The following is a 25,027-nucleotide window of genomic DNA, read 5'->3' on the forward strand; positions in this document are numbered from 1 at the left end:
GCTGGAAGTGATTGGCCCTATGCAGGTCTTCATTTGTTTAAAAGCATTGCAGGCAGGTGGATTGTACTGAGTTGTCCTCATCACTCACGTTCTTGTGCCATGACTGTGAGTAAATCAAACAATCTCTCCGTAGGACTTCATGGCTGTTACTGTTACAAGAGTCAAAACCAGACACGTCTCCTCTTATAGTCCTAAAGTAGCCATGGTTTATACAGGATGCCCTAGTGGGCTACCAGAAGGTGGGGGCAACCCTGAAGGGCCACTTGTTCCTTTGTGGTAGGGTCTAGGTACACTGCCTTCTGTAGAATCATATCTACCATCTGGGGTCAGGGAGGCCAGTGCTGGAATTATACCAGAGGCTGCCAGAGCTGAAACCTGCTCATTCAATAAAGGCCCATATGGCTCTCACCATGAAAGGCCTGACTAAATGAAATTGAGCCGCCGCCTTCTGGCAGCTGCGTTCACCATCCTGGTCAGGGTCTGAGAAGGGTCCCTTGAAGGCCTGAAGACTCTACTTTCTTATAGAGTACGGAACATGTAGTCTAGGTCTTATCAAAGAGCATCAGCCTGACTCAACTGTCCACCTTGGAAAGAGTCTTGGCACTCCGCCCTAGATAACAGCAAAAGGGCTCGCGTAGAGCAAACATGCAGGACTCTTCTTCTTGTAAGAGTCATATGGATTTATCAGCTTTAAATGCAACGACTCAATCAATCCAAACAGATTACACAGAGATGTTGTCCACATTTCCATCTCCCTGCCTATATGAAGAGAGTAAGTTTCTACTAACTCTAACAGGGAAACTAACAAGTTTTCAAAAAGCCCCCCCACCCCCTTTCCTGAGCCCATGTGATCAGCCTGAACTATGAACAACAATGGCAGTAGACCCTGTAGGTGCACACATTTCATTTAGAGCATGGACCAAATCGTAAGTATGCCTTTGGTCATGTTCAAGGCTTTAGTCTGGTTACAGAACACAGTGATGTCTAACCTACACTACACCTTAGAACCTTGTCATAACTGGGTTGGGGGCCAAGCAGGTGGTAACCACATCCCAGGAATCTATTGTAACTGGAGTGTTTCTGGGGCTGAAGCAAATCAGAGGAAAATACATGTCCCTTCTGAGCACCACTGGACACTGAGTCACTTCACAATCTCTTTATGGTGTTGATGGCTGTTTATAAAACAATAATTCCCCTTGAATCAAGCATCTCACTGAACATTAAATACATTCTGGCACACATCAGAGTAACATCAGGCGTCAATAAAACAAAATCTATTAAAATAGACCGCTATCAGGCCTATTCTTGTGTTTTATAATGAGAGTGAGGGAAGGTCACAAGGATAAGGTACTTTCAAAACTAAGAACCACAGTTAATTTGACCTCCGGTACTGGCTTTAGTCCTGTTGTACGTAGGATTTGGTTTAGGGTTATATGCACCAGCCCCACTAGGCAACTAATTTCCATTTATTTCAATTTTTAAAAATTAAAGTTTTTGGAGTAGGGATGGGGAGAGATTCTCTAAATTCTTTTCACTTATTCCCCCACCTCAAAACACACTAACCCATCCAGGTTGAGTCAGAGCAACTATTCATCAGCTGAGGATGGCAGGATGCAATGCCACTGAAAGCTCACCCATATGCTCCAAGCACCAGTTGGGCTGTCCCTGCAGCAGCATTCCCAGCTGCTGCTGACACACGAAATTCGGAACCCAAACACACTTCATGTGGCAACAACATTCAAGGTCACACTTTTAAAAACACATTCAGTGCCTAGATTTCAAACCCTTCCTATCTAAAGTTTATCCCCAAATATTCACAGAGCGGGATGTGAAAGAACTGGCTGAATTCTCCATAAGCCATGGCTTTCCGCATTCAGGAGACTGACCATTTCCTTCTTCACCCTCTAGGCAAAGGCCCTTCTCTCAAGCCCATACTTGTGCTATTGTAACCCACACACCTCCTGGGTGTGGTGTTCTGTCCCATTTGAGAGAGAGAAAGAGACTGCTCTACAGCTGTAGCTAATAAGAGTTTGGCTCAATGGGGCTGTAGAAAAGAGGCTCATATTTCCTCTGCAGATGTTTAGTGGTGTTTTAATCAGATTTATCTGAAAACCATTTCCTGGGTTTATAAAATCTTTAATTTAAGGAAATGCCCCTCCCATCTGTGAGAAAATCGAGCCCACCCTGCTCTGGAACCACTATGGGCTAAAATGTACTTGTGGGCCTAAGACCTTTCTCAAATGTGCCCTACTGTGTAAATACAGATTCCAGGTTCTTTTAAAAGCCAATTTCGGGCCCAATAATTTGATGCCTTAGCAATAATAAATAGGAATAAATAATCATTTAGATTGTGCCTGTATCCATCAGGATTCCAAAGTAGTTTACAGACAAACCAGTATCCAAACTCTAGGGATCATTTCACCTCCCCAGTGAAATGCAGTCAGCTCTGGAGTGGGGCAGAGAGTTGTTGGCAGTTAGAGTAAACAGCAAACAACACTACCCAACAGTGTAAGATCGTAACTGTATGAATATAGAATACTTATAGCACTTTACATCGTCAAAGCATGTGTAAACATTAAGTTAAGGAAGTGAAGAAGTTGTATCAATTAAGAATTGCAGGGGGAATTTAGATGAGAAAAATGTAATTACTGAAGTGGTACTTGGCCAGGCCCATCAGGCAAAAAAATATGCCATGATAATTTGAAGCCCTATATCATGGGGTACTTTGCAAGTATGGGAGCTGAAATGCATTAGCTCAGCTTCACAGGAGATAATTTACTCTTGTGCTGAAAAATCCAATTTCCATATTCAGTTGTTTCTAAGTATTTCATTTTCTTTTCAAGGGTATCAAAAGGAATTTGAGTTGTAGGAACACAAAATGGCCCCTTCAATGATGTGTTGGGGGAGGGGGGCAGGCGGGGACAGGAGGGCGGTAGGAACTGTATAGTAACAAAATGCTGTCATGATTGCTGGTGGGCTGGGAACTTGTACCCAAACCTCAGCCTGGCACAAATTTAAAACCCCCCTGAAAATAGGGGATTAAATGTAGACCCAAAGATCATGAAGCTAAGAGCAGGGCGAAGCACATGAATGAAATTCAGGGATCCATCTGACAGTGTCCTGGTTTCCATCTCTCTTTTGAGGTCTCAGGGAGAAGGATTGGAGGGTATGTGAGGTCACAGATGGCTTGAAGATGATTTTGATGCAGCTCTGAGGGATTCTTCCTTGGCTTGTTCACCATATGTATCTGATCTTGCTTATTCAGCCTTTTTTGCTTTCCGTTTCCGTGTGCCTTCGTTCAGCTCCTCCTTAGATTTCGCAGGAGGGGAAGTATCATGGGAATCCTCATGGTGGTCATGGTGATTGTTGTACCCATTAGAAACAGAGCCAAAGAGTACTGGGCAGATGAAGCCTTCTATTGGAGCAAACGGCGAGGTATGTGAGTGAGTTGCAGTCATAAACACCTGTCATGCAACATCAGAGATGGGCAGTTACAGATCACATACCTCACCTGTTAAATACTAACTGGCAAGGAATATTCCTGCCCCCAGCTCCCTGAACCTTTGTAGAGAGAGTGAATATAGCTAAGTGATTTGGGTCTTCAGTGCTGGGACCCTAATCTCCCATAGCCTGTACTGGGGGTTGAATTCTTCCAGAAGATATCAATAACAGCCTATCCTAGGAGGGTGATGCAGAGCTTGGGCAAGAGCTTGTCCTAGGGCTTCTCTTGAACACAAGTCAATGGAGTCCATAGGCTATCCTCTGCCTTACTCATTGCTAATTGTCCTTGCCAAAAATGCCATTTTCAACATTTGAGGCCAACTCCTTTTTAAACTTAATAGAAGAGAAACTCTTACTGCCAACACCCACTGGGTAGAACTGCAGCACCCTACATGGAAATATTTGTGTGTTAGGTGAGGGGACATTGGATAGAATCTGACTGAACTAAACAAAAACGTAAAGCAGCATCCCAGAAGGGAGGGTTTTACATTAAACTGATTAACTCCTCCAATCTGACTCTTTACCCTGTGGCAATATGCGCGCACACACACACCCCACCTTCACACCAGTGTGGGGATACTCCTCCCCCAAGCTGCTGTCTCCATAATTCTGTAGCAATCCTGCCCCTGCCAACCTGACTCCATACCCCTATGGTGATACCACCACCCCCAACCTGTCTTTGTATTCCTGTGCTGATACGCCTCCCCCAGCCTGACTCTATACTCCAGTGGTGATATGGCCCCCCCCAACTTAGTTATGTACTCCTGAGGCAATACACACTGCTTCTTTCCTTTGGTTGTGCAGACTCTTTAGCAGCAAACCTGTTGTAAACTCACCTTGCAAACCATCATAAACATGGTGAAGAAGAAGATGAGGTTGGCTTTAGAGATGGGGAGCCAGTGAGACTGCTGCAGGGTGAAGAGGATTGCTCCATACAGACTGGCTTTTGTTGGGCTAGGAAAGAAATGAGGTCTCATTTCATACAGCACGTCAAGTAGAATTGCACAGAATAGGAGGCACTGTTCTTGGATATGTTCTTGGTCTGAGAGAATTTAGTCTAGATACTTACAAGGTCATATGAAGAATTTCATTTGTTTCTGGCTTCCAGACTCCGCGCAGCAGCTGCTCAAAATTAGACACCAAGGCAATGCCAGAACCTGGGAAACAGTTGAAGTGAAGTGGTGAAATCACCAAACCAGAAGAGCCCTGCAAAAGCACAACTTTTCCCAACCAGATGGGAACCAGGCTAGTCCTAAGAGGAATAAAAGGGTCATAAGACCCATTCCTGATTAACATAAAATTCTAGAACCAACACTGGAGCCAAAGCTAAACTCTTTTGTACAGCTCTGTAAAGTGTTGTCATGTAGGGGAAGGGTATCTGGTCCCCATCTCAATCAGCAGGGCTGAAACAGACTACACACCCTCTGTTAGCAAAAACGCTAAGGAAAAAGGATTTAAACCCTTTGGCATAGACAGAAACTCCCTGAAAAATATATAGGTGAGAGCCATATCTAGTGGTTACATGCATGGGACAGGGAACTAAGAGATCTTGAATCTTATCTCCAGATCTGCTACTGACTCCCAGGGTGGCCTCAGGCAACTCTCTGTGTCTCAGTTTCCCCATCAATAAAATGGGAATGATGACCCAATTCATAATTGTGCTACAAGGATTAAAGAATCTTTGTGCTAAGCATCATTATTAAGAACCCATTAGTTTCAACCCTAGCTAACCAGGTCACTATTGAGAGACCTGGTGCAAGTGCCTCTGCTGCATTTCAAGACTTTCCTCTCCCTCTCTTCAGGGGCTGAATGTACCACTCATGAGTTACGGTAGCTCAGGATTTACCTTTGACCCATCCAATAACCACCATAATGAACCACCCATGGTGGTAATGGTGGTGTGCATGGTGGACCCCAACAGCAATTTTACGAACTCTAACCACCTCCTTCATTGCCACAAAGATGAGCTTCACAGGCAGGAAGCTGACACACTTGTAGAAGAGGTTCATGGGGCAGAAGAAAATCAAATACCTGGAACAAAACCACAAAGAGTTCAAGCAATGACCCATCTGCCCCGATTGGACTGTGTAGGAGATGTAGAGAGAATAGTGTCTCTGCTGTCATTCTGAGTTACTGAGTCAAGGAGAAGGCAGTGCTGGGTGCAGCCTGCACGGAGTACAAAATCTCCTTTGGTATTGGGAAACTCAACTTTTTAGTGTCTGTTGAATTCTGCAGACACTTTACCATCATGATTGACAAAAAAGGGTACACAATTCCACTGAAGTGCTTGCGGTCACCCCAAACACCGCGTCTTTTCAGGGCCAGTGCAGTGTGTGCTGGTTTTGTAGGCTGTGCTACAGTTTAACTGAGGCATCTGTGAACCTACATTTGGGTTATTTCTGTTAACTTTAGCTCATCTCATCAAAATGTTAGGTCATCAGATTAATTGGAAACTAAGTCCAGAAATTCAAAAGACTATTCCATACTTCTCCCTACCTAATCCCCTCCTTTTCCTAATTCACACAAATTGGACAATGTGAGTACCCCTCCTAGGGCTGTACCAAAGTGTGAAAGACTCACCATACTGCCGTGGCCAGGAGCACACTAGAGTTATTGCTGAAATAATCAATAGGAGCTTCCCCAAGTAATAGATCAGCAAGAATATAACTTCCAAAGCAATGAAGCATAGCACAAAGCCATGAGGCAACAGGGCTCCGATGGGACATCTCAATGGCTCCTGTGAAACAGATTGAAATTGAGGAAAATATAATCTACACACACATCACAACCCCAAGGCTTTGTCTTGCCGGGAGACTTGACCTGCATGCTCTCCTTCAGAAAAAGGGCAGAGAACAGTATTCATGTAAAGAAAAACTAATTTTATTGACAGATTCCCCCATTAGGCATACAATCATGAAGCAATTGGACTATCCCCAAACATAACTGATCAGCTAGGCAGAGAATAACTAAACAAGTGTATGTGAAATAAAACTACAAAGTGGAAGGGCTAACTGCTCTTCCCTCTAACTTCTGATAATCCTCAATAGCAGCAGCTGAGATTCCAGTTGTAACCCAACACATTTCAGTGCATAGATCTAGGTAGTTTTCTAAGAATTTGGGTTGCACAAAAATGCTAGTGTTCCATTGGCAATAAAAGTAAATCACCACACAACAGGCTGTGATATAAGCATGTGCCACAGGAAGTGAGCCAAGTTTTATTTACAATTTGTGGAGGATGGAAACTATTCTGAGCAGTATGATGAGGCCTATAGGCTCCATGCAGAACCATGGCTGGGAGTAGAGCAGTAGTGGGCTAGGGAACCCCTGCCTCTCAAGAGGAAGAGCATGTTCCCACTGGAGGAACAGTTTAAAAGGCCACTGGTCCCTCAGGAAAAGGATGCGGGGAAGGAGTTGCATGAGGACACAGGGCTGATGTTGTATGTCAGGAGTAGCAACAACTTTTGTGAAGGCTGCCCTACCAGCAGGGGCTCGAATTCTTGCTGCTACCCTCCACTCCCCTGGGGGAGTGGAAGACCCTAAATCAGATTGATTGAACAGGCCACTAAAACACCGAGGAGAGTCTGCTAAGCCAATGATCATGCCCCAGACTGAGGGAGTTCCAGACTGGTAGGCAGTAACTGGAGGAAAACAATTTGGGATTAGCTCAATAACTAGGCTGGATGCTTTGATAAACCCGTAGGGTCCTGGGTTGGGACCTGGTGGAATGGATGGGCTTGAGTCTCTACCTTGTCCATCCCCTTGCTCCTCTATGGTGCCAGAACCTCTGGGGGAGCAATTGGATCATGTAGGCATGATTGAGGCTGCAGCTGGGGCCCCTGCTGGGACAACTAGGCTGGCAGAAACCATAAGTCTATGAACCTGATCATTAAGCTAGTTGTTGTCACTGGACTTTCCTGCTACAAGCAGTCATCCTTTCACACTAAATCCAACTGCAGAGGGGCTTCCTCTAGGATTCTATGGAATTTTACAGAATTGTGTCCTGTTTAAGATGCTGCAAGTAGAGTGTGGAGGGTGCAGTGCAAGCTCCCAAGCCAGCCTGCTTGGATGTCTTTTGCCCCCATATTTGCCATCACCATGGAACCAGAGGCTTGGTTTACCCTGAAAGATAAGTCACTAACTTGGTTCTGAGGCCTACTTAGAGATTCACTTTATCTAGCTAATAGAAGAAAAACCTTGTTTGTAGTTTGACATGAGACTAGGGTGACCAGGTATTCAGTTTTCGCCTGGAACACCTGCTTGAAAAGGAACCGTGGTTGTTCCGGTCAGTATTGCTGACTGGGCCGTTAAAAGTCCAGTTGGTGGTGCTGCGGAGCTAAGGCAGGCTAGTCTCTATCTGTCCTGGCTCCACACTGCACCCTGGAAGCGGACAACAGGTCCGGCTCATAGGAGGGGGAGGCCAGGGGGCTCCGCGTGTTGCCCCTGCCCCGAGCACCAGCTCCTCACTCCCATTGGCCAGGAACCGCAGCCAATGGGAGCTGCGGGGCTGGTGCCTGCGGGCAAGAGCAACGCGCAGAGCTGCCACGCCTCCGCCTAGGAGCTGGACCTGCTGCTGGCCACTTCTGGGGTAGAGTGCAGTCTGTGGTGCCAGGAAAGGCAGGAAGCCTGCCTAAGCGCCCCCTGCTGCACTACTGACTGGGAGCCGCCAGAGGTAAGCCCATGCCCCAGTCCTGAGGCCCCCTCCTGCACCCCAAACCTCTCATCCCTGTCCCCACCCCAGAGCCCCCGCAAACCAGAGCCCCTCTGAGACTGCCAAAAAGGGGAACAGTTCAGCCTCTATGAATGTTGAGCATTGCCTAGTAGACTTTGGAAGAAAGGTGCCTGTTATGAATACGGTTTCTATGCTTTGGACACCTGACCCACCAACTCATTTAATTCAGGGACCACTGAACAGCCAAGAGACAGTAAACAATTTTTGCTCACAACCAACTCTGATGGAGTCACAGGGTCTGCTCTAGGCCCTAGTTGGTAACCAGTCTCCTGGGAGTGACCCTTTAGTGTCCCAGGTCCCTGTAATTCCACAGGGGCAGGCCCAGGGCCTCCAAGACTGGGCCTTCAGCATCAGCAATTGCTGTCTTTCTCCATGACTCCCTGCAGTAAATCCAGCCAAGCCAGAGTCCTGTGAGAGGCTTATACTGTGTCCCTTCAGGGTGCATTTATCTCAGGGAGTATTTACAGCAACACAGGCAGCCTTTAAAAAACAAGGCAACCATTTATTAATCACCTGGCTACACAATCTTATGGTGCTTATGTTAGTACAGAGACGCAGAAGTTACACTGTAGTCCATCCTGGCCAAACCAGTGCCATGATGAGCCAGCTAAGCTCTAATGGATTCCAGCTTTGGCTCTCCCCAGCTCTGGACTCCTCAGGCCATCCAAAAATCAGCCCTTCTTCCAGTCTTCTGATACCTTGTTCTCCAGCTCAGTTCACAAGTCCCACCTCCAGCTTCTGGAGTTTCCTGCTGTTTCATTGGGGCATCTTTTTGTCTTGCTGGACTCTCTGTTGATTTGAGTGAGGTTAAACCAGTTCTTCAATGATTCCATTTATTCCACCCAGACAGGGAGGTGACACACACACACCTCCTTGCTCCTGGAACAGTGCAGGAGACACATTAACTCCAGCAATGCAACATACAGGGGAAACTGAGGCATGCCTAGGCTTCATAAAAAAATATAGAAAATTCCCACTTCCAGTCCACTCTAGGGTGTGATGAACTGAAAACAAACAGGTGAAGAGCTCTGTGTCCTGCTACAGATTCCCCCACTGAGCCATTCTGCCCTACATGTTCTATCTGTAGTCTATTTAGTGTTAATACTTAAGTACTAAGTATAAGTATCAAGGATACTAACAAAAACCCATCTAGAACTTTATTAGCTTATTTCTAAAGCAGCCTCCAGCTAAGGTGGTTGGGTTGCTGGTCAACAACACACACTAAAAACATTCTGATCAAAGAGCTCTCTGAGAATTTATACAGGACAAAACAAGAGAGGCCATCTAGTTCAGGAAAAGGGGGGGACACAGGGTCAACAAGCTCAGATTAAATCATCTATTAAAATAAAAATGATGAAGGTGTTGCTTAGGGGATTGCAAGGAATAGTAACATTCATGTCCTAGGACTCATCACGGCAAAAGTCCAATCACTTGCTAGCCTTTGGCCATGACAATGAGACACAACACATGATTTTCAAGGAGGTGGTCTTAAATTTGGACAGACCTGATTTTAAGCAGGACAAGACCTCTGGTATCTATTTTCCTTGCTCCAGGTTAGGAGAAGAGATAGCAGCCTTGTTAAGATTTATATTTATTATAAAATTTTCTTCCAGATGTGTTGTAGGTATTAATTACAGAGAAGCATATTTATTAATGTGCTCTCTGTGCTTTTGAGACTTTGATTTGCAGGTCCCTTTCACAAGGTGTTACAATTCAACTAGACAAAATTCGTGTGAAAGTGAAGGGACTGGAATAAGAAATGCAAACAAGTCTATGGGTTTCTGCAACCTGTGTGAGATCTGAGGGGTCAGGATTGTGTAGATGAGCCCACAGAGAGCTCTTGTTCTCCCTGAATTAATCAATGTCCTATTACTCAGGACACTAACACTAAACTCTCAATAAGGGAAATGTCCCATTTCTTCTTTGCCCATATTTATTTCATAATTATACAGCCATGTAGGGCCAGAAGTTGGTTCTGTTTTGATAGTTCTACAGAACCTGGATTTCTGCAGGAAATGGCCCACCTTGATTATCATACACATTGTGAAGACAGTGGTCACCTTTGATGGGCTATTACCAGCAAGAGAGTGAGTTTGTCTGTGGGGGGGCGGAGGGTGAGAAAACCTGGATTTGTGCTGGAAATGGCCCAACTTGATGATCACTTTAGATAAGCTATTACCAGCAGGAGAGTGGGGTGGGAGGAGGTATTGTTTCATGGTGTCTGTGTATATAATGTCTTCTGCAATTTCCACAGTATGCATCCGATGAAGTGAGCTGTAGCTCACGAAAGCTCATGCTCAAATAAATTGGTTAGTCTCTAAGGTGCCACAAGTCCTCCTTTTCTTTTTGCGAATACAGACTAACACGGCTGTTACTCTGAAACCTATATATCTTGAAACTTTGTAACATTTTCAATGTGATAGGGACAGTGGAATTCCCTTCAATTTTTTTAAACTTTTTTTGTTTCACTATGTGAATATATAAAAACAAAGCTCTATAAATATATGCACAAGATGGAAATACCATATAAATAACAATTAGGGCTGTCAAGTGATTAAAAAGTAATAGTGTGATTAATCGCACTGTTAATAACAGAATACCATTTATTTAAATTTTTTGGATGTTTTCTACATTTTCAAATATACGGATTTCAATTACAACTCCGAATACAAAGTGTACAGTGCTCACTTTATATTTTTGATTACAAATATTTGTGCTGTAAAAAACAAAAGAACAGTTTTTCAATTTACCTCATACAAGTACTGTAATGCAATCTCTTTATCATGAAAGTTGAACTTACATATGTAGAATTATGTACAAAAAATAACTGCACTCAAAAATAAAACAATGTAAAGCTTTAGAGCCTAGAAGTCCACTCAGTCCTACTACCTGTTCATCCAGTCACTCAGACAAACAAGTCTGTTTACATTTGCAGGAGATAATGCTGCCCGCTTCTTGTTTACAATGTCACCTGAAAGTGAGAACCAGCGTTCTCATGGCACTGTTGTAGCTGGCACTGCAAGATATTTACATGCCAGATTCGCTAAAGATTCATATGTCCCTTCATCTTCAACCACCATTCCAGAGGACATGCGTCCATACTGATGACAGGTTCTGCTCAATTATGATCCAAATCAGTGTAAACTGATGCATGTGCACTTTCATCATCTGAGTCAGATGCCACGAGCAAATGGTTGATTTTCTTTTTTGATGGTTCAGCTTCTGTAGTTTCCGCATCAGAGTGTTGCTCTTTTAAGACTTCTGAAAGCATGCTCCACACCTTGTCCCTCAGATTTTGGAGGGCACTTCAACTCAACCTTGAGTTGAGTGCTGTAGCTATCTTTAGAAATCTCACATTTGTACCTTCTTTGCATTTTGTCAAATCTGCAGAGAAAGTGTTCTTAAAATGAACCACATGTGCTGGGTCATCATCCAAGACTGCTATAATATGAAATACATGGCAGAATGAGGGTAAAACAGAGCAGGAGACATACTATTGTCCCCCAAGGAGTTCAGTCAAAATGTAATTAATGCATTATTTTTTAATGAGCTTCATCAGCATGGAAGCATGTCCTCTGGAATGGTAGCCAAAGCATGAAGGGGCATACGAATGTTTAGCATACCTGGCATGTAAAGACCTTGCAATGCCGACTACAAAAGTGCCATGTGAACGCCTGTTCTCGCTTTCAGGTGACGTAAATAAGAAGCTAGCAGCTTTATCTCCAGTAAATGTAATTGTTTGTCTTAGCAATTGGCTGAATAAGAAATAGGACTGAGTGGACTTATAGGCTCTAAAGTTTTACATTGTTTTGTTTTTGAGTGCAGTTATGTAAGGGGAAAAAAATCTACATTTGTAAGTTGCACTTTCACAGTAAAGCGATTGCATTATGGTACTTGTATGAGGTGAATTGAAAAACACACTATCATTTTTACAGTGCAAATATTTTGAATAAAAATATAAAGGGAGCACTGTACGTTTTGTATTGTAATTTATATCAATATATTTGAAAATGTAGAAAGACATCAAAAAAAGTTAATAAATTTCAATTGTTCTGTTGTTTAACAGTGCAATTTAAACTGCGATTAATCGCGATTAATCTTGAGTTAATCGTATGAGTTAACTGCAATTAATCAACAGCCTTAATAACAATTCAATATTCATTGTTTTTTTGTCCACGTCTTACAAATAAACCCTGAACCTGCAGAGTTTATGCAGCGCATCAATTATTGAAGTGACTAAATAGATAAATAACCTATGAGTATTGGGGACAAACATATATTAAACTGCAAAAGTATAAGGGGATACTTTTCATGTGTAACCAGACATCCTTGTATTTTTTTCTAAGCATTTCTATAAGACAGTCTCTCTCTCTCTCCTCCCTCTTCCACCCTCCACCCAATTTAATGAAGAAGTAGAAAGCTCACTAAGCCAGTCTGTGTCGGAGGGCAGAATTGCAGATTTCTATTTTCTCCAAATAATTCTTTTGGCTACTAAAATAGTCCATTTCTTAATGATAACTGGTTATACCAACTCATCTAGCACTCCTAAAATACACAAGCTTGGAGAAGGAAAGATAGCAACACTTGGTTTTTGAGAGAGCACTGAATATGGTGTTCCAGAACATGTGCATTTTTTAACAGGTATAGAGATGTGTAAAAGGTTGGTTTATAGCTGTTTGCATCTTCTTGACGACAGTTGATTGCAACAATCTAACCTTAAACAAATGTTCTGGAGGCCAGTAGTACCTGCTTAATATCTTGTTCTGGAAGAATCTCAAGGATAAAGAACTCAAAATATCTTTTACATTAAGCTAGGATATTCTCCAAGGTTTCTGTTGTGAGAGTAAGGCTAAACTGGTGTTTGGGTTTTTTTCCCCCTCCTTACCACCCCCTACCCCCAGTATTCTTTGAAATTGAAAGGGTAATGCAAAGCATTAAGACACCTATAAGTAATTCCTACAAAGTGACTTTTGTTTCCATATTAACATGTTCTTCTAGAGATGAGAGAGATGAAACAGACCAATTGTCCCCTATCCTTTCATGAATCCTTGAGCATAGCTGCTGAAAGAAGCAACTGTGAGACAGCAGTAGTTATTTGTTACACTGGCCTCCTTCAATTACATGTGTATCATCCTGAATTATATATTTAATTTTTGTTTATCCTTTTTCTATGCAAATTTTCTTACATGTGGAACTGGACTTGATCCTGAAGCAGGGATTATCCTATAGTTGTGTGAGAAGAGAATTAGTAAAACGATGTTGTAATCATCTTAATGTGTTGCACGGTGCCCCATGTAGATGCAAAGATTGGATTTTTCCTTCAGGGTATGGGTAGTCTCTTAAGGTAAATTACAAAAAGAGAGGGAACCAAAGGGCATAGCTAAGCTTTTTTTTCTATTTCAGTCCCTTCAATTCTCTTTGTCACTGATTTAATTGAAACTCTACCAATTGCATGAAATGACTATAATATGATCACAACTTGTGGGCCTCAGCAGACATTGACCTGATCTATTTTAATTGAAGTCTATGAACTGGCCAAGAGTTAACCCCTGGTGCAGCTGTTACTCTCTGTAGACACCAGAAGGGAATGATGGTCTGATATTTTGTTTCTGAAACTGATAGCTCTGCCACTGTCTAAAAATATGCATTGGCCTCAACCTAGGGGCCTGCTAGAACCCCTGCGCCACCTGTTCGGCTCATTCATCCCAAAATAACCAATTAACACACAGCGACCCTGAAGCTTTAAGATAAGAGAAAGGGGCTATGTGATTCTTTGCTTCTCCTGTGCTAGCTTTCAACTGCCCTATAGAGTGGAAAATGGGGCCAGTCTATTAAGCATAGCTGCGATTTTGCTGCTAATCAACTCCTTACTCCTAAGAACAATCTGCTGCTGCTTGTGTATCAGAAAACTTCCCTCTTCCCCCAAAGTCTACCCTCACAGACCTGTTTCTGCAGGGAAACCTTTTAAAAACAAATCCTGCAAGATGCTGTATCACCTTGAACTCATACCAGCATCCTATGTATGGTGTTTCAACTAGTATTTACTAGTTGTCAACTACAAATTGCCAAGGACTCAGTAAGAAGCAGACTGTCAGGGCCTAACTACAATTAACGTTCTTTGCTTAAAAAAACAGGTTTGGGATGATTTATTTTACCTTTTGCTGAGCCTCAAAAATGATAGGCACAAATGCATGCCAAAAGGCAGGAAAAAACATTCTGGGTAGTAAAGATTTTGAATGTAATGAGAAATTATTTTAAAATATTCTGTCAGAACACATCCTTCATCAAAGCTGCCCCCTCCCTGCTCTGTCCAAGTTGGGATCCTTTGAGGTGAAAGCAGTTATTACATCTGGCAAATAATTACCCAACGGGGCCCCTGTCTGCAGGGGACAGAACTCAGTTCAGTAAGTCCACTGGCAGGCCATAGAATGAAAGGATGGGAAAATTCTGTTCTGCTAAGTTAACATAATGCACCATTACCAACAAAGCCCCACTTCAATAATAATGACTGGAGCCTGCCTTAGTCAAATTATGCCTAGCCCACACTACTCAGCTATAAAGAGAACTCTCTCTCAAATATGTTTGAGACAGCTGAAAAATCAGTGAAAATAAAATAACTATGGTAGCTTTTTAGGCAGTTTCTTCATGAGTTAATGTGAACCTTGAAGTTTACATACAGCATCGCTGATCTCATCTGCCATGTAACACCATGTAATCTCACCCAAAAATCAAATAGTATATTACTATCCACGCCCTGATCTCAACTGTAGAAGCTGTGGACTGAATGATACTAGGTACATAGCAAGAGGCTACACACGCTGCTCTGCAACCTAAGCAGGTTTTTACCTGGCTTGCATACTTAAATTATTTTTTAACTTTTTTTAGTCACTTCTTAAGTATTCGTCTTCGGCTTCCTGTTGGGAGTGGCCTGTAAGTGATCAAACAAGGAAAACCACAAAGCTCTATTTACAGAGACTAAAAGCTGACTGATTCTGGATGGGGATGAAATATCCATTCAAACTGAACAATTCCTGACCTCCAGTATGCTGCCTCAAAGGCACTGCATGGAGAACTTTAAGAAAATTTATGACGTTTACATCTCCCTTCAGTTTAGGATTTTTAGGGTGTTCCATGGACCTTCTTGGTTCTGGTAAATTTCCAAGTCATACTGCCCAGGTTTGCTGCCCTCTAGAACTGGATACTAACCAAATTACATTAAAGATGATACAGATCTCTCTTATCTGAAAAGCATGCTCTAATAACACAAGTCATTTACAATCAAACCTTTGGTGGTGGAATTCCTGTACAAGCTAATTTAATTCCAATCCATTTACAGGCACTCTGACCTTTCTCTTTGGCACAAATAAGGATGGTGACAAGGCATGTACATGGAATGCCTGCAAAAACCAGAAGGGCTGCATTCTACTACATCAGCTTGGTACTCCCATGACTTCAGTGAGTAGCACAGGGGTAAGCAACAGCAGAATTCAGAACATGAAGTCTAAAAATGACAGATTTAATTTCAATGCTTTTTTTTGTTGGTGGTGGTCTAAATGCTCGTTAGAGGAATGACTTGCTAGGTGGCTGTAGTGTGAAGATTTTCACACTGACAAATATCAAAATGCCTTTAGATGGGCATAGTCAACTGGCAGAGACAGACCTCTCATTTATGGTTTCTTTGAGCAATGATGTCAGCCATGGCTAGTCCATGCAGGCATAATGCAGGCAGGGGCCATGAGAGCTGCGCACACACAGATCTGCCACTGCACATTAATTCTGATCTCCAATCCTAGTGTAAACCTCACACATCTCTGCTAATGCATCTCATTCCTGATCTGCCATCCCAGTTCTGGTCTCTTACTGAGCAGAAGCTGCAAAATTTTGTGGCAGCACTGGTGGACATCAGGATGCGGCTTCAGCTGCAGTATGAACCCAGGTCTCTTATAGTAAAAGGAAAGCATACTAATTCACTCTCCTCCCATCTCCTCCCCTCCTCCCAGCACTAGCCCAGTCCAGTTAAGTAGACCTGCTGCTAAGTGGTTCAAAGGGTTCATGTACTCTTCCTTCTGATTAGACTCATCTTACCAGGAAGTGACTGAGAATTCCTGTTTTTATTGTTTTATAACCAACTAAAATTCGTTTCCAAGAGCAGATGTCTCTGCTAATTGTCACGCTGAGCTCAAAACCAGTCAAATCAGGAACCATTTTTTTAATGAGCTGATGGAGAAAAATGATGCTATTAATGGGAATCTTCCATGCATCAACCACTTTAATAAGCAATCCTTGAGCTTCCCCAAAGACCTAGTACTTAACAGACTCTTCTTCTGTTAAGGGTTTTAGAGAGATTTTTATTAAGTCCTTAAAAACTACCTGTTGCACAAAGTGTGATTGATTGCTTTATTTTTTGGAGAACAGTCAGTGTCACGCTGGCAAGGCTGAGGCTGCACCCAAAAAAGTATCTGTTTCAGGCTCACCATCACAGTAAAGTAGGTCAAAGGAAAAAAAAATTGGCAGATGAGATGTGAGGAGAGGCACAGTGGCACCCGCTGCAGTGTTCATAGAAGATCAGGGTTGGAAGAGACCTCAGGAGGTCATCTAGTCCAACCCCCTGCTCAAAGCAGGACCAATATGTACATGGAATCCATCAAGTAGCTCAGCAGAGGATACCTGCATCTGTTTGGAAAAACTGCTGCTCTCAATAGGGATGGTCTAAGTTCTGAGTCAGAATGAGGGCTGCACTTGATGACTTACTTAGGTACCTTCTGGCTCTGTTTGTACAATTTTTATGAAACTCTTCATTCAGATTTACTTTTACTCAAAAATAGGGCTGTTGATTAATCACACTGTTAAACAATTGACACTTATGAAATATTTTGGATGTTTTTCTACATTTTCAAATATATTGATTTCAGTTACAACACAGAATACAAAGTGTACAGTGCTCACTTACTATTTTTACAGTGCAAATATTTGTAATAAAAATATAATTTTTTTCAATTTACCCCATACAAGTACTGTAGTGCAATCTCTTTATTGTGAAAGCGCAACTTACAAATGTAGATTTTTTTTTTTGCTTACATAACTACACTCAAACAAAACAATGCAAAACTTTAGAGCCTACAAATCCACTCAGTCCTACTTCTTGTTTGTCTTATCAATTGGCTGAACAAGAAGCAGTAGGACTGAGTGGACTTTGTTTTATTTTTGAATTCTCCCCCAAGGAGTTCAGTCATAAATTTAATTAAATCATTATTTTTTTAACAAGCATCATCAGCATGGAAGCATGTCCTCTGGAATGGTGGCCGAAGCATGAAGGGACATACGAACGTTTAGCATATCTGGCATGGCAAGGCTGGCTACAAAAGTCCTATGGGAGTGCCTGTTCTCACTTTCTGGTGACAATGCTGCCCACTTTTTATTTACAATATCTCCCATAAATGTAAACAAACTTGTTTGTCTTAGTGATTGGCTGAACAAGAAGTAGGACTGAGTGGACTTGTAGGCTCTAAAGTTTTACATTGTTTTATTTTTGAATGCAGTTATTTTTTGTACATAATTCTACATTTGTAAGTTCAACTTTCATGATAAAAAGATTGCACTCCAGTACTTGTATGAGGTGAACTGAAAAATACTATTTTTACAGTGCAAATATTTGTAATAGAAATAAATATAAAGTGAACAGTGCTCACTTTATAGTCTGTGTTGTAATTGAAATCAAATATATTTGAAAATGTGGACAATATCCAAAAAATTTATATAAATGGTATTTTATTATTGTTTAACAGTATGCTTAATCATGGTTAATATTTTTAATCTCTTGACAGCCCTAATCAAAAACTTATATGCAAAATGGTCTGTAAGGAGATGCCACCTTATAGATTCCACTCAGAAGCTGCCATCCTTCTGATTCTAATTTCAGAAAGGAATTAGACACGGAGAAGTAGGCAAAGTAACTGGAAATGGAAGACAAGGGAAAGACTCAAATACAGCAAATAAACCAAGATGGAGTCCTATGTGACAGGAAGCCAGGGACACTTGAGACCGTTTCATTTTTATCTAAAATTTCTGTGCAATAAGGTCTTATACCAACAGCTAATAGAGACAACCCAGGCAGGTATTATTTGGCAGCCTCTGTTCTTGAATTAAATGTTTACTCTTAATGTCTGTACAGTGCTTTGAACCATAAAGCACTGCAAGTGCTCAGTGTTATTTACTTATGTTTTCATGTGCACACCTTTTTCTGCCTCTCTATATCCCAGCCAATTCAGTGCAATTAAAAAAATCATAATTGGTATGACAAACTATGCAGTCATTGCCATAGGTTAGAGTACAGTAATGCCCAGTGTCTCTAGCAGTACATCGACTGCCTACTCAGCATAGGGTTATGTAGCTGTATCTATGTTCGTTTAATATTGACTACGTCAGACTAAGTGACAGATTACTACAGAGCGGAATACAGTCTGTCATTTCTTTCCTTTGGCCAGGCACATTTGCCATCTTTGACCCTTACCCATCCCACAGGCTGGAGCCCCTCAACTCCTGTGTTCAAGATCTTTCTGAGCATGACAAGTTACACAGGTCTTGCCCAAGTTAAACCATAGGAACCCTGAGTGTCGCACTCATCACAGTCTAACCAGTATCGCTCTAGGAGAGAGATTCACAGTCCTTTAGCCCTATCTGGCATTATCGTCCAGACCTGCTTCAGGGATGGGATACTACATAGTGTGATGCCATCTCTTTCCTTTCTCCCAGTGCTGTTAACTCTATATTCGAGTTCCTTGTTTCTAAGCTTAGTGGGCGTCTGCCTAGTTTGTGTATTTCACTGGGAGCGAGGTATGTGCAAGGGAGACGCTTCTGTGCAGGGCTCTACAGAGCAGTTCCTCCGCTTGGGATTTCGATCTCTCTCCCGGCCCGAGGGCAGTGTGTTGTCCCTCGCCACCCCTCCCCCGGCCCGCTGAGTGGCAGGGGCTATTTTCTGAAGTCGGCGATCACTTACCCGACCGGCTTGTCCCCGACCGTACATAGACACGGCCTGTGCTGCACCCCCGCGGGGGAGGGGATCCCAAGGGGCACGGGGCGGGGAGGAAGAGACGATGGGGCAGTCGAGGGTAGAGGGCTGTGGCGGGGCTGATGGAGGGGAACAGGGGACCCCAGGGGCCAGCTGGAGGGTCTGGGGCGGCCTGAGGGGGATCTGGGGATGGGTGACCCCCATAAGCCCCGAGGCAGGCTGAGGGAGAGGGAGGAGGAACCCCCCCTTCCCGCGCTCCCTGGAAAGCGGGCCCCAAGCAGCTGCCCTGCCCCGGCGGGGCCCTGGCGAAGGCGGGGTGTCAGGCGCAGGGGCCCAGGCAGCCCGTACCCCCCGAGACGCCGTCCCCGCACTCACCTGGCTCGGACGTGAGGCAGAGAATGGAGACGATGAAGTAGCCCAGGTCGAAGAGCGGGAAGACCGGCACCCGGGCGAAGGCGGCCGCCAGCTCCCCGAGCTGCAGGGCCCCCGCTAGCTCCATGGCCGCAGCCTCCGCCCCCCCGGGCACAGAGCGGGGCTGAGGAGCCGGGCAGCGCTCGGAGCCCAAGGCCCTGGAGCGCCGACCCACCGCCGGGCTCTGCCTCGGGTCGGAGCCGCCCACCCCAGTCGGGCCGCCCCCGGGCCCGCCTCCTCCGCTGCCCTGTCCAGCCGCCGCGCTCTCGGCTGCAGGGCCAGCGCCTCCCGCCCCCGGGCACAGACCTGGGCACAGACCCCCCCCGGCCAGCGCCTCCCGCCCCCGGGCACAGACCTGGGCACAGACCCCCCCCGGCCAGCGCCTCCCGCCCCCGGGCACAGACCTGGGCACAGACCCCCCCCGGCCAGCGCCTCCCGCCGCCGGGCACAGACCCCCCCCGGCCAGCGCGTCCCGCCCCCGGGCACAGACCCCCCGGCCAGAGACCTGGGCACAGACCCCCCCGGCCAGCGCCTCCCGCCCCCGGGCACAGACCCCCCCCAGGCACAGACCTGGGCACAGACCCCCCCGGCCAGCGCCTCCCGCCCCCGGGCACAGACCCCCCGGCCAGAGACCTGGGCACAGACCCCCCCGGCCAGCGCCTCCCGCCCCCGGGCACAGACCCCCCCCCGGGCACAGACCTGGGCACAGACCCCCCCGGCCAGCGCCTCCCGCCCCCGGGCACAGACCCCCCCGGCCAGCGCCTCCCGCCCCCGGGCACAGACCCCCCCCGGCCAGAGACCTGGGCACAGACCCCCCCGGCCAGCGCCTCCCGCCCCCGGGCACAGACCCCCCCGGCCAGAGACCTGGGCACAGACCCCCCCGGCCAGCGCCTCCCGCCCCCGGGCACAGACCTGGGCACAGCCCCCCCCCCAGCCAGCGCCTCCCGCCCCCGGGCATAGACCCCCCCGGCCAGCGCCTCCCGCCCCCGGGCACAGACCTGGGCACAGACCCCCCCCGGCCAGCGCCTCCCGTCCCCGAGCACAGACCTGGGCACAGACCCCCCCCGGCCAGCGCCTCCCGTCCCCGGGCTCAGACCTGGGCTCAGACCCCCCCCCCAGCCAGCGCCTCCCGTCCCCAGGCACAGAACCCCCAGCCAGCGCCTCCTGCCCCCGGGCACAGACCTGGGCACAGACCCCCCAGCCAGCGCCTCCCGTCCCCGGGCACAGACCTGGGCACAGACTCCCCCCAGCCAGCGCCTCCCGTCCCCGGGCACAGACCTGGGCACAGACCTCCCCAGCCAGCTCCTCTCATACCCCTGGGCACAGACCCTTCCCAGGGAACACTCCCCCATCTCTGGCCACAGACCCCCATCTCCAGCCACAGACACCACCACCCCCAGCCAGCTCCTCTCCTCCCGCCGGGCACAGACCCTGGGCACAGACCCCCCCAGCCAGCACCTCTCGTACCCCCGGGCACAGACTCTTCCCAGGGTACGCTCCCCCATCTCCGGCCACAGACCCCCCAGCCAGCTCCTCTCGTACCTCTGGCACAGTCCCGCCCCCCGCACCCCCCGACTGCCTTCCCATCTACGGGCGCAGACCCCCATTCCCAGGCACAGACAACCCCCCAGTCAGCTCCTCTCATATCCCTGGCATGGACACCCATCCTTGGGCACAGAGCCCTGCCCTGTCCCTGGGCACAGAACCTGCCGTCCGCGCCTCTCCTCGCCTGGGCACAGACACCCACCCTGGCCAGATCCTCTCGTATCCCTGGCATAGACCCCATCCCTGGGGGCACAGAGCCCCCCTGGGCATAGACCTCTGCCCTGTTCTTGGGCACAGAATCTGCCGCCCAGCTCCTTTCCTACCATGGGCACAGACTCTCCCCAGGGTACACACACACCTCAACCGCCTCCCCCATCTCTGGGCACAGACCCTCTCGACCAGCTCCATGTCCCCCAGGCACAGACACCTCCATCCCTGGGCACAGACCCTCCCCCCCTACCCCGGCTAGTGCCTCATTCCCCCAGCATTGATCCCTCTCCTGAACAAATTCTCCACCTCCAGTGATCAGACCACCCCCACCCCGCCCCCAGCCCCCAGCTGACTTCCCTGCCCCTGGGGCACAGAACCCTCCGTCCTGCCTTCCGTTCACCTGTCCGGGCAGCCCCACCCTTCTGCCCTCCCAATTGTGTGTCAGGGACCCATACAGATGAATTCCTGTTTCTGTGGGTGGAGATAGATGGAGCTCATTTAGCTGCTGGGAAACATCTCCCACCTCATCGAGCACTACCCATTACATAAGAATATAAAAACAGCCACACTGGGTAAGACCAAAGGTCCATCTAGCCCAGTAGCCTGTCTTCCGACAGTGGCCAATGCCAGGTGCCCCAGAGGGAATGAACAGAACAGGTAATCATCAAGTGATCCATCCCCTGTCGCTCATTCCTAGCTTCTGGCAAACAGAGGCTAGGAACACCATCCCTGCCCATCCTGGCTAACAGCCATTGATGGACCAACCTATCCTTTATGAATGTATCTAGTTCTTTTTTGAACCCTGTTATAGTCTTGGCCTTCACAACATCTTCTGGCAAAGAGTTCCACAGGTTGACTGTGCATTGTGTGAAGAAATACTCCATCCCATTGGACACTCCTGATCTCATCCCAAGGCTACTGTTCCCCTTCCCACTGGGCCCTGTCCACTGTATCCTAGGCCTGCTGCTCCTATCCGATCAGACACTCCCATCTCATTTTACCAGGCTCTTCCCCATCCTATTCCAGTGCTGCTACTCCCCATGCAGCCCATCTCTGATGCTGCCCCTAAGTGTGACTCATGCAAATGACGTTTCTGCTGCTGCTGAGTTATGCAAAGTGGTAACCATGGGCATCAAGTATCAGGGGGATAGCCGTGTTAGTCTGTATCCACAAAAACAACAAGGAGTCTGGTGGCACCTTAAAGACTAATGGTGTTAAATCTGCAAATTAATTTTAGTTCTGCTGTTTCTCTTTGAAGTCTGTTTCTGAAGTTTTTTTGTTCAAGTATAGCTAGCTACTTTTAAATCTGTTATAGAATGTCCAGGAAGATTGAAGTGTTCTCCTACTGGCTTTTATATGTTACCATTCCTACCAATTTGTGTCCATTTATTCTTTTACGTATGGACTGCCTGGTTTGGCCAATGTACATGGCAGAGGGGCATTACTGGCACATGATGACATATATAACATTAGTAGACATGCAGGTGAATGAGCCTCTGATGGTGTGGCTGATGTGATTGGGTCCTCTGATGGTGTCGCTAGAGTATGTAAGGGGACAGAGTAGGCAATGAGGTTTGCTACAGGGATTGGTTCCTGGGTTAGTGTTTCTGTGGTGTGGTGTGTAGTTGCTGGCAAGTATTTGCTTCAGGTTGCGGGGCTGTCTGTAAGCAAGGACTGGCCTGCCTCCCAAGCTCTGTGAGAGTGAGAAATCATTTTCCAGGATAGGTTGTAGATCGTTGGTAATGTGCTGGAGAACAGAAGAACTAAAATTCATTTGCAAATTTAACACAATTAATTTGGGCTTGAATAGGGACTGGGATTGGCTGGCTCATTACAAAAGCAGCTCCTGGAATTGACACCTCCTCATCTATTATTGGGAGTGGACTACATCCACCGTGATCGAATTGGCCCTGTCAACACTGGTTCTCCACTTGTGAGGTAACTCCCTTCTGTTCATGTGTCATTATATAATGCCTGCATCTGTAATTTTCACTCCATGCATCTGAAGAAATGGTGTTTTACCCACGAAAGTTTATACCCAAATAAATCTGTTAGTCTTTAAGGTGCCACCAGACTCCTTAACCGTGGGTATAGCTCCTTCACTGCAGGATTTGCCTTTGAATGTGTATCAAAAGCTTCAATGTGTGTCTAAAAGGGGAAGTGCTCTGCTTGTGGCTGCAACGGCAAAGTGAAGTCTGTATTGGGCTATTGGGAAAAGGTTTCTTAGGGACAGCAGATTCAGAAAGAGCCAGAAATAGGGAGGTCTAGCCGCACCTGTAATAACTGTGTTGGGCCCTGCATCCAGCTACTTCCCCGAGAGCAGTGGGAAGAGGATTAAAAATAAGGGGGACTTTAGAAGACCATCCACCTCATCCCAAATAAACAATTAAAAATGAATGGCTAAAATCAGTAAACTACTGAAGCTAGGTTTCCCAGCCTAACCTATTGTGTATTATACATGTACTCAATGCGAGAAGATACTAGTGCCTTGCACAGAACCCACGTTCCTGATCAACAAGCTGTTCTCTCATTAAAGCTCCTAGTTACATAATTCAGTAGGGCTCTGCACTTTCTCCTGACAGAAAGCCTTCCTCACACTTACTGACACACAAGGTCAAATGGAGGCATCCTAAGGAGGGTGAATCTACCGTCAACATTCATATTTAACATTTGAATATAGCATCCTATATGCACAGGGCACTGTATACTTAACATGTATATCTAAAACCCTAGGTGTATATATATAGCCCTGCATATTTTAAACCTACTTATATAGCTCTGTTCCTGCGAAGGTGCTTAAGCACAAGCTTAATTTTAAATAGTCCTATTAATGTAATTTTGAGTAGTCCCATTAAACTTAATACGACTATACATTTAAGCAGGTGGGTAAGTCTTTGCTGGATAGGGCCTATGACATTTAGCTAAGGTTACAATACAGAAATATTTTCATGTACTTAATTCAACGTAAAAGAAAAAGAATCTTTCTCTTTGAGAACATCAGCACTGTACTGTAACATCAAGAATCATCAAAGGACACATAGACATAAGGAAGAAGATGAGCTTTCATTTTTTGTGTTTCAAATAAGAGTCCAGAGTCGGTTTTGTATAGTATAAGTGACTTGGTGAAAAAGTTTGTTTCTAAATCCTCCAGTTTCTAAGAGGATTAAAATGTTATCTGCTCTATTGCTGAGGGGTTCTGTGATACTATTAACTATATTGTATGTGTCTGTAGCACTTTCCACTTGAGCAGATTATAGTGAATTAAGACTCTCAACACCCCTGGCAAATAAATATTAGCTAGGGCTGTCCATTAACCACAGTTAACTCATGCGATTAACTCAAAAAAATTAATTGTGATTAAAAAATTAATTGCAATTAATCACAATTTTAATTGCACGTTAAACAATATTCATGGGTATTCACCCACAAAAGCTTATGCTCCAATACGTCTGTTAGTCTATAAAGTGCCACAGGACTCTTTGCCGCTGTTAAACAATAGAATACCAATTGAAATTTATTAAATATTTTTGGATGTTTTTCTACATTTTCAAATATATTGATTTCAATTACAACACAGAATACAAAGTGTACAGTCCTCACTTTATGTTATTATTTTTTATTAC

General features: G+C 45.6%; 1 protein-coding gene and 1 long non-coding RNA gene across 2 annotated transcripts in view; one reads left to right on the forward strand and one right to left on the reverse strand.

Moving 5' to 3' along the window:
- LOC141978018 (uncharacterized) overlaps nucleotides 1-24,491 on the forward strand; it is a 77,228-nt gene extending 52,737 nt beyond the window's left edge. Inside the window, exons 3-4 of the long non-coding RNA XR_012636319.1 lie at nucleotides 15,567-15,700; nucleotides 23,215-24,491. This is a non-coding gene — a long non-coding RNA (uncharacterized LOC141978018). The remainder of the gene's footprint in view (nucleotides 1-15,566; nucleotides 15,701-23,214) is intronic.
- On the reverse strand, nucleotides 1,029-19,831 carry TMEM38A (transmembrane protein 38A). Its single transcript, XM_074939864.1, has 6 exons — nucleotides 19,614-19,831; nucleotides 6,082-6,238; nucleotides 5,348-5,532; nucleotides 4,571-4,658; nucleotides 4,338-4,455; nucleotides 1,029-3,464 (listed from the first exon to the last, which is right to left on the reverse strand). Exons 1-6 carry the CDS (start codon nucleotides 19,735-19,737, stop codon nucleotides 3,258-3,260), a joined length of 879 nt encoding a protein of 292 aa, XP_074795965.1. The 5' UTR covers nucleotides 19,738-19,831; the 3' UTR covers nucleotides 1,029-3,257.
- Nucleotides 24,492-25,027: the final 536 nt, after the last annotated feature.

Source organism: Natator depressus, chromosome 25 (assembly GCF_965152275.1).
Source record: "Natator depressus isolate rNatDep1 chromosome 25, rNatDep2.hap1, whole genome shotgun sequence".
Lineage (NCBI taxonomy): Eukaryota > Metazoa > Chordata > Testudines > Cheloniidae > Natator > Natator depressus.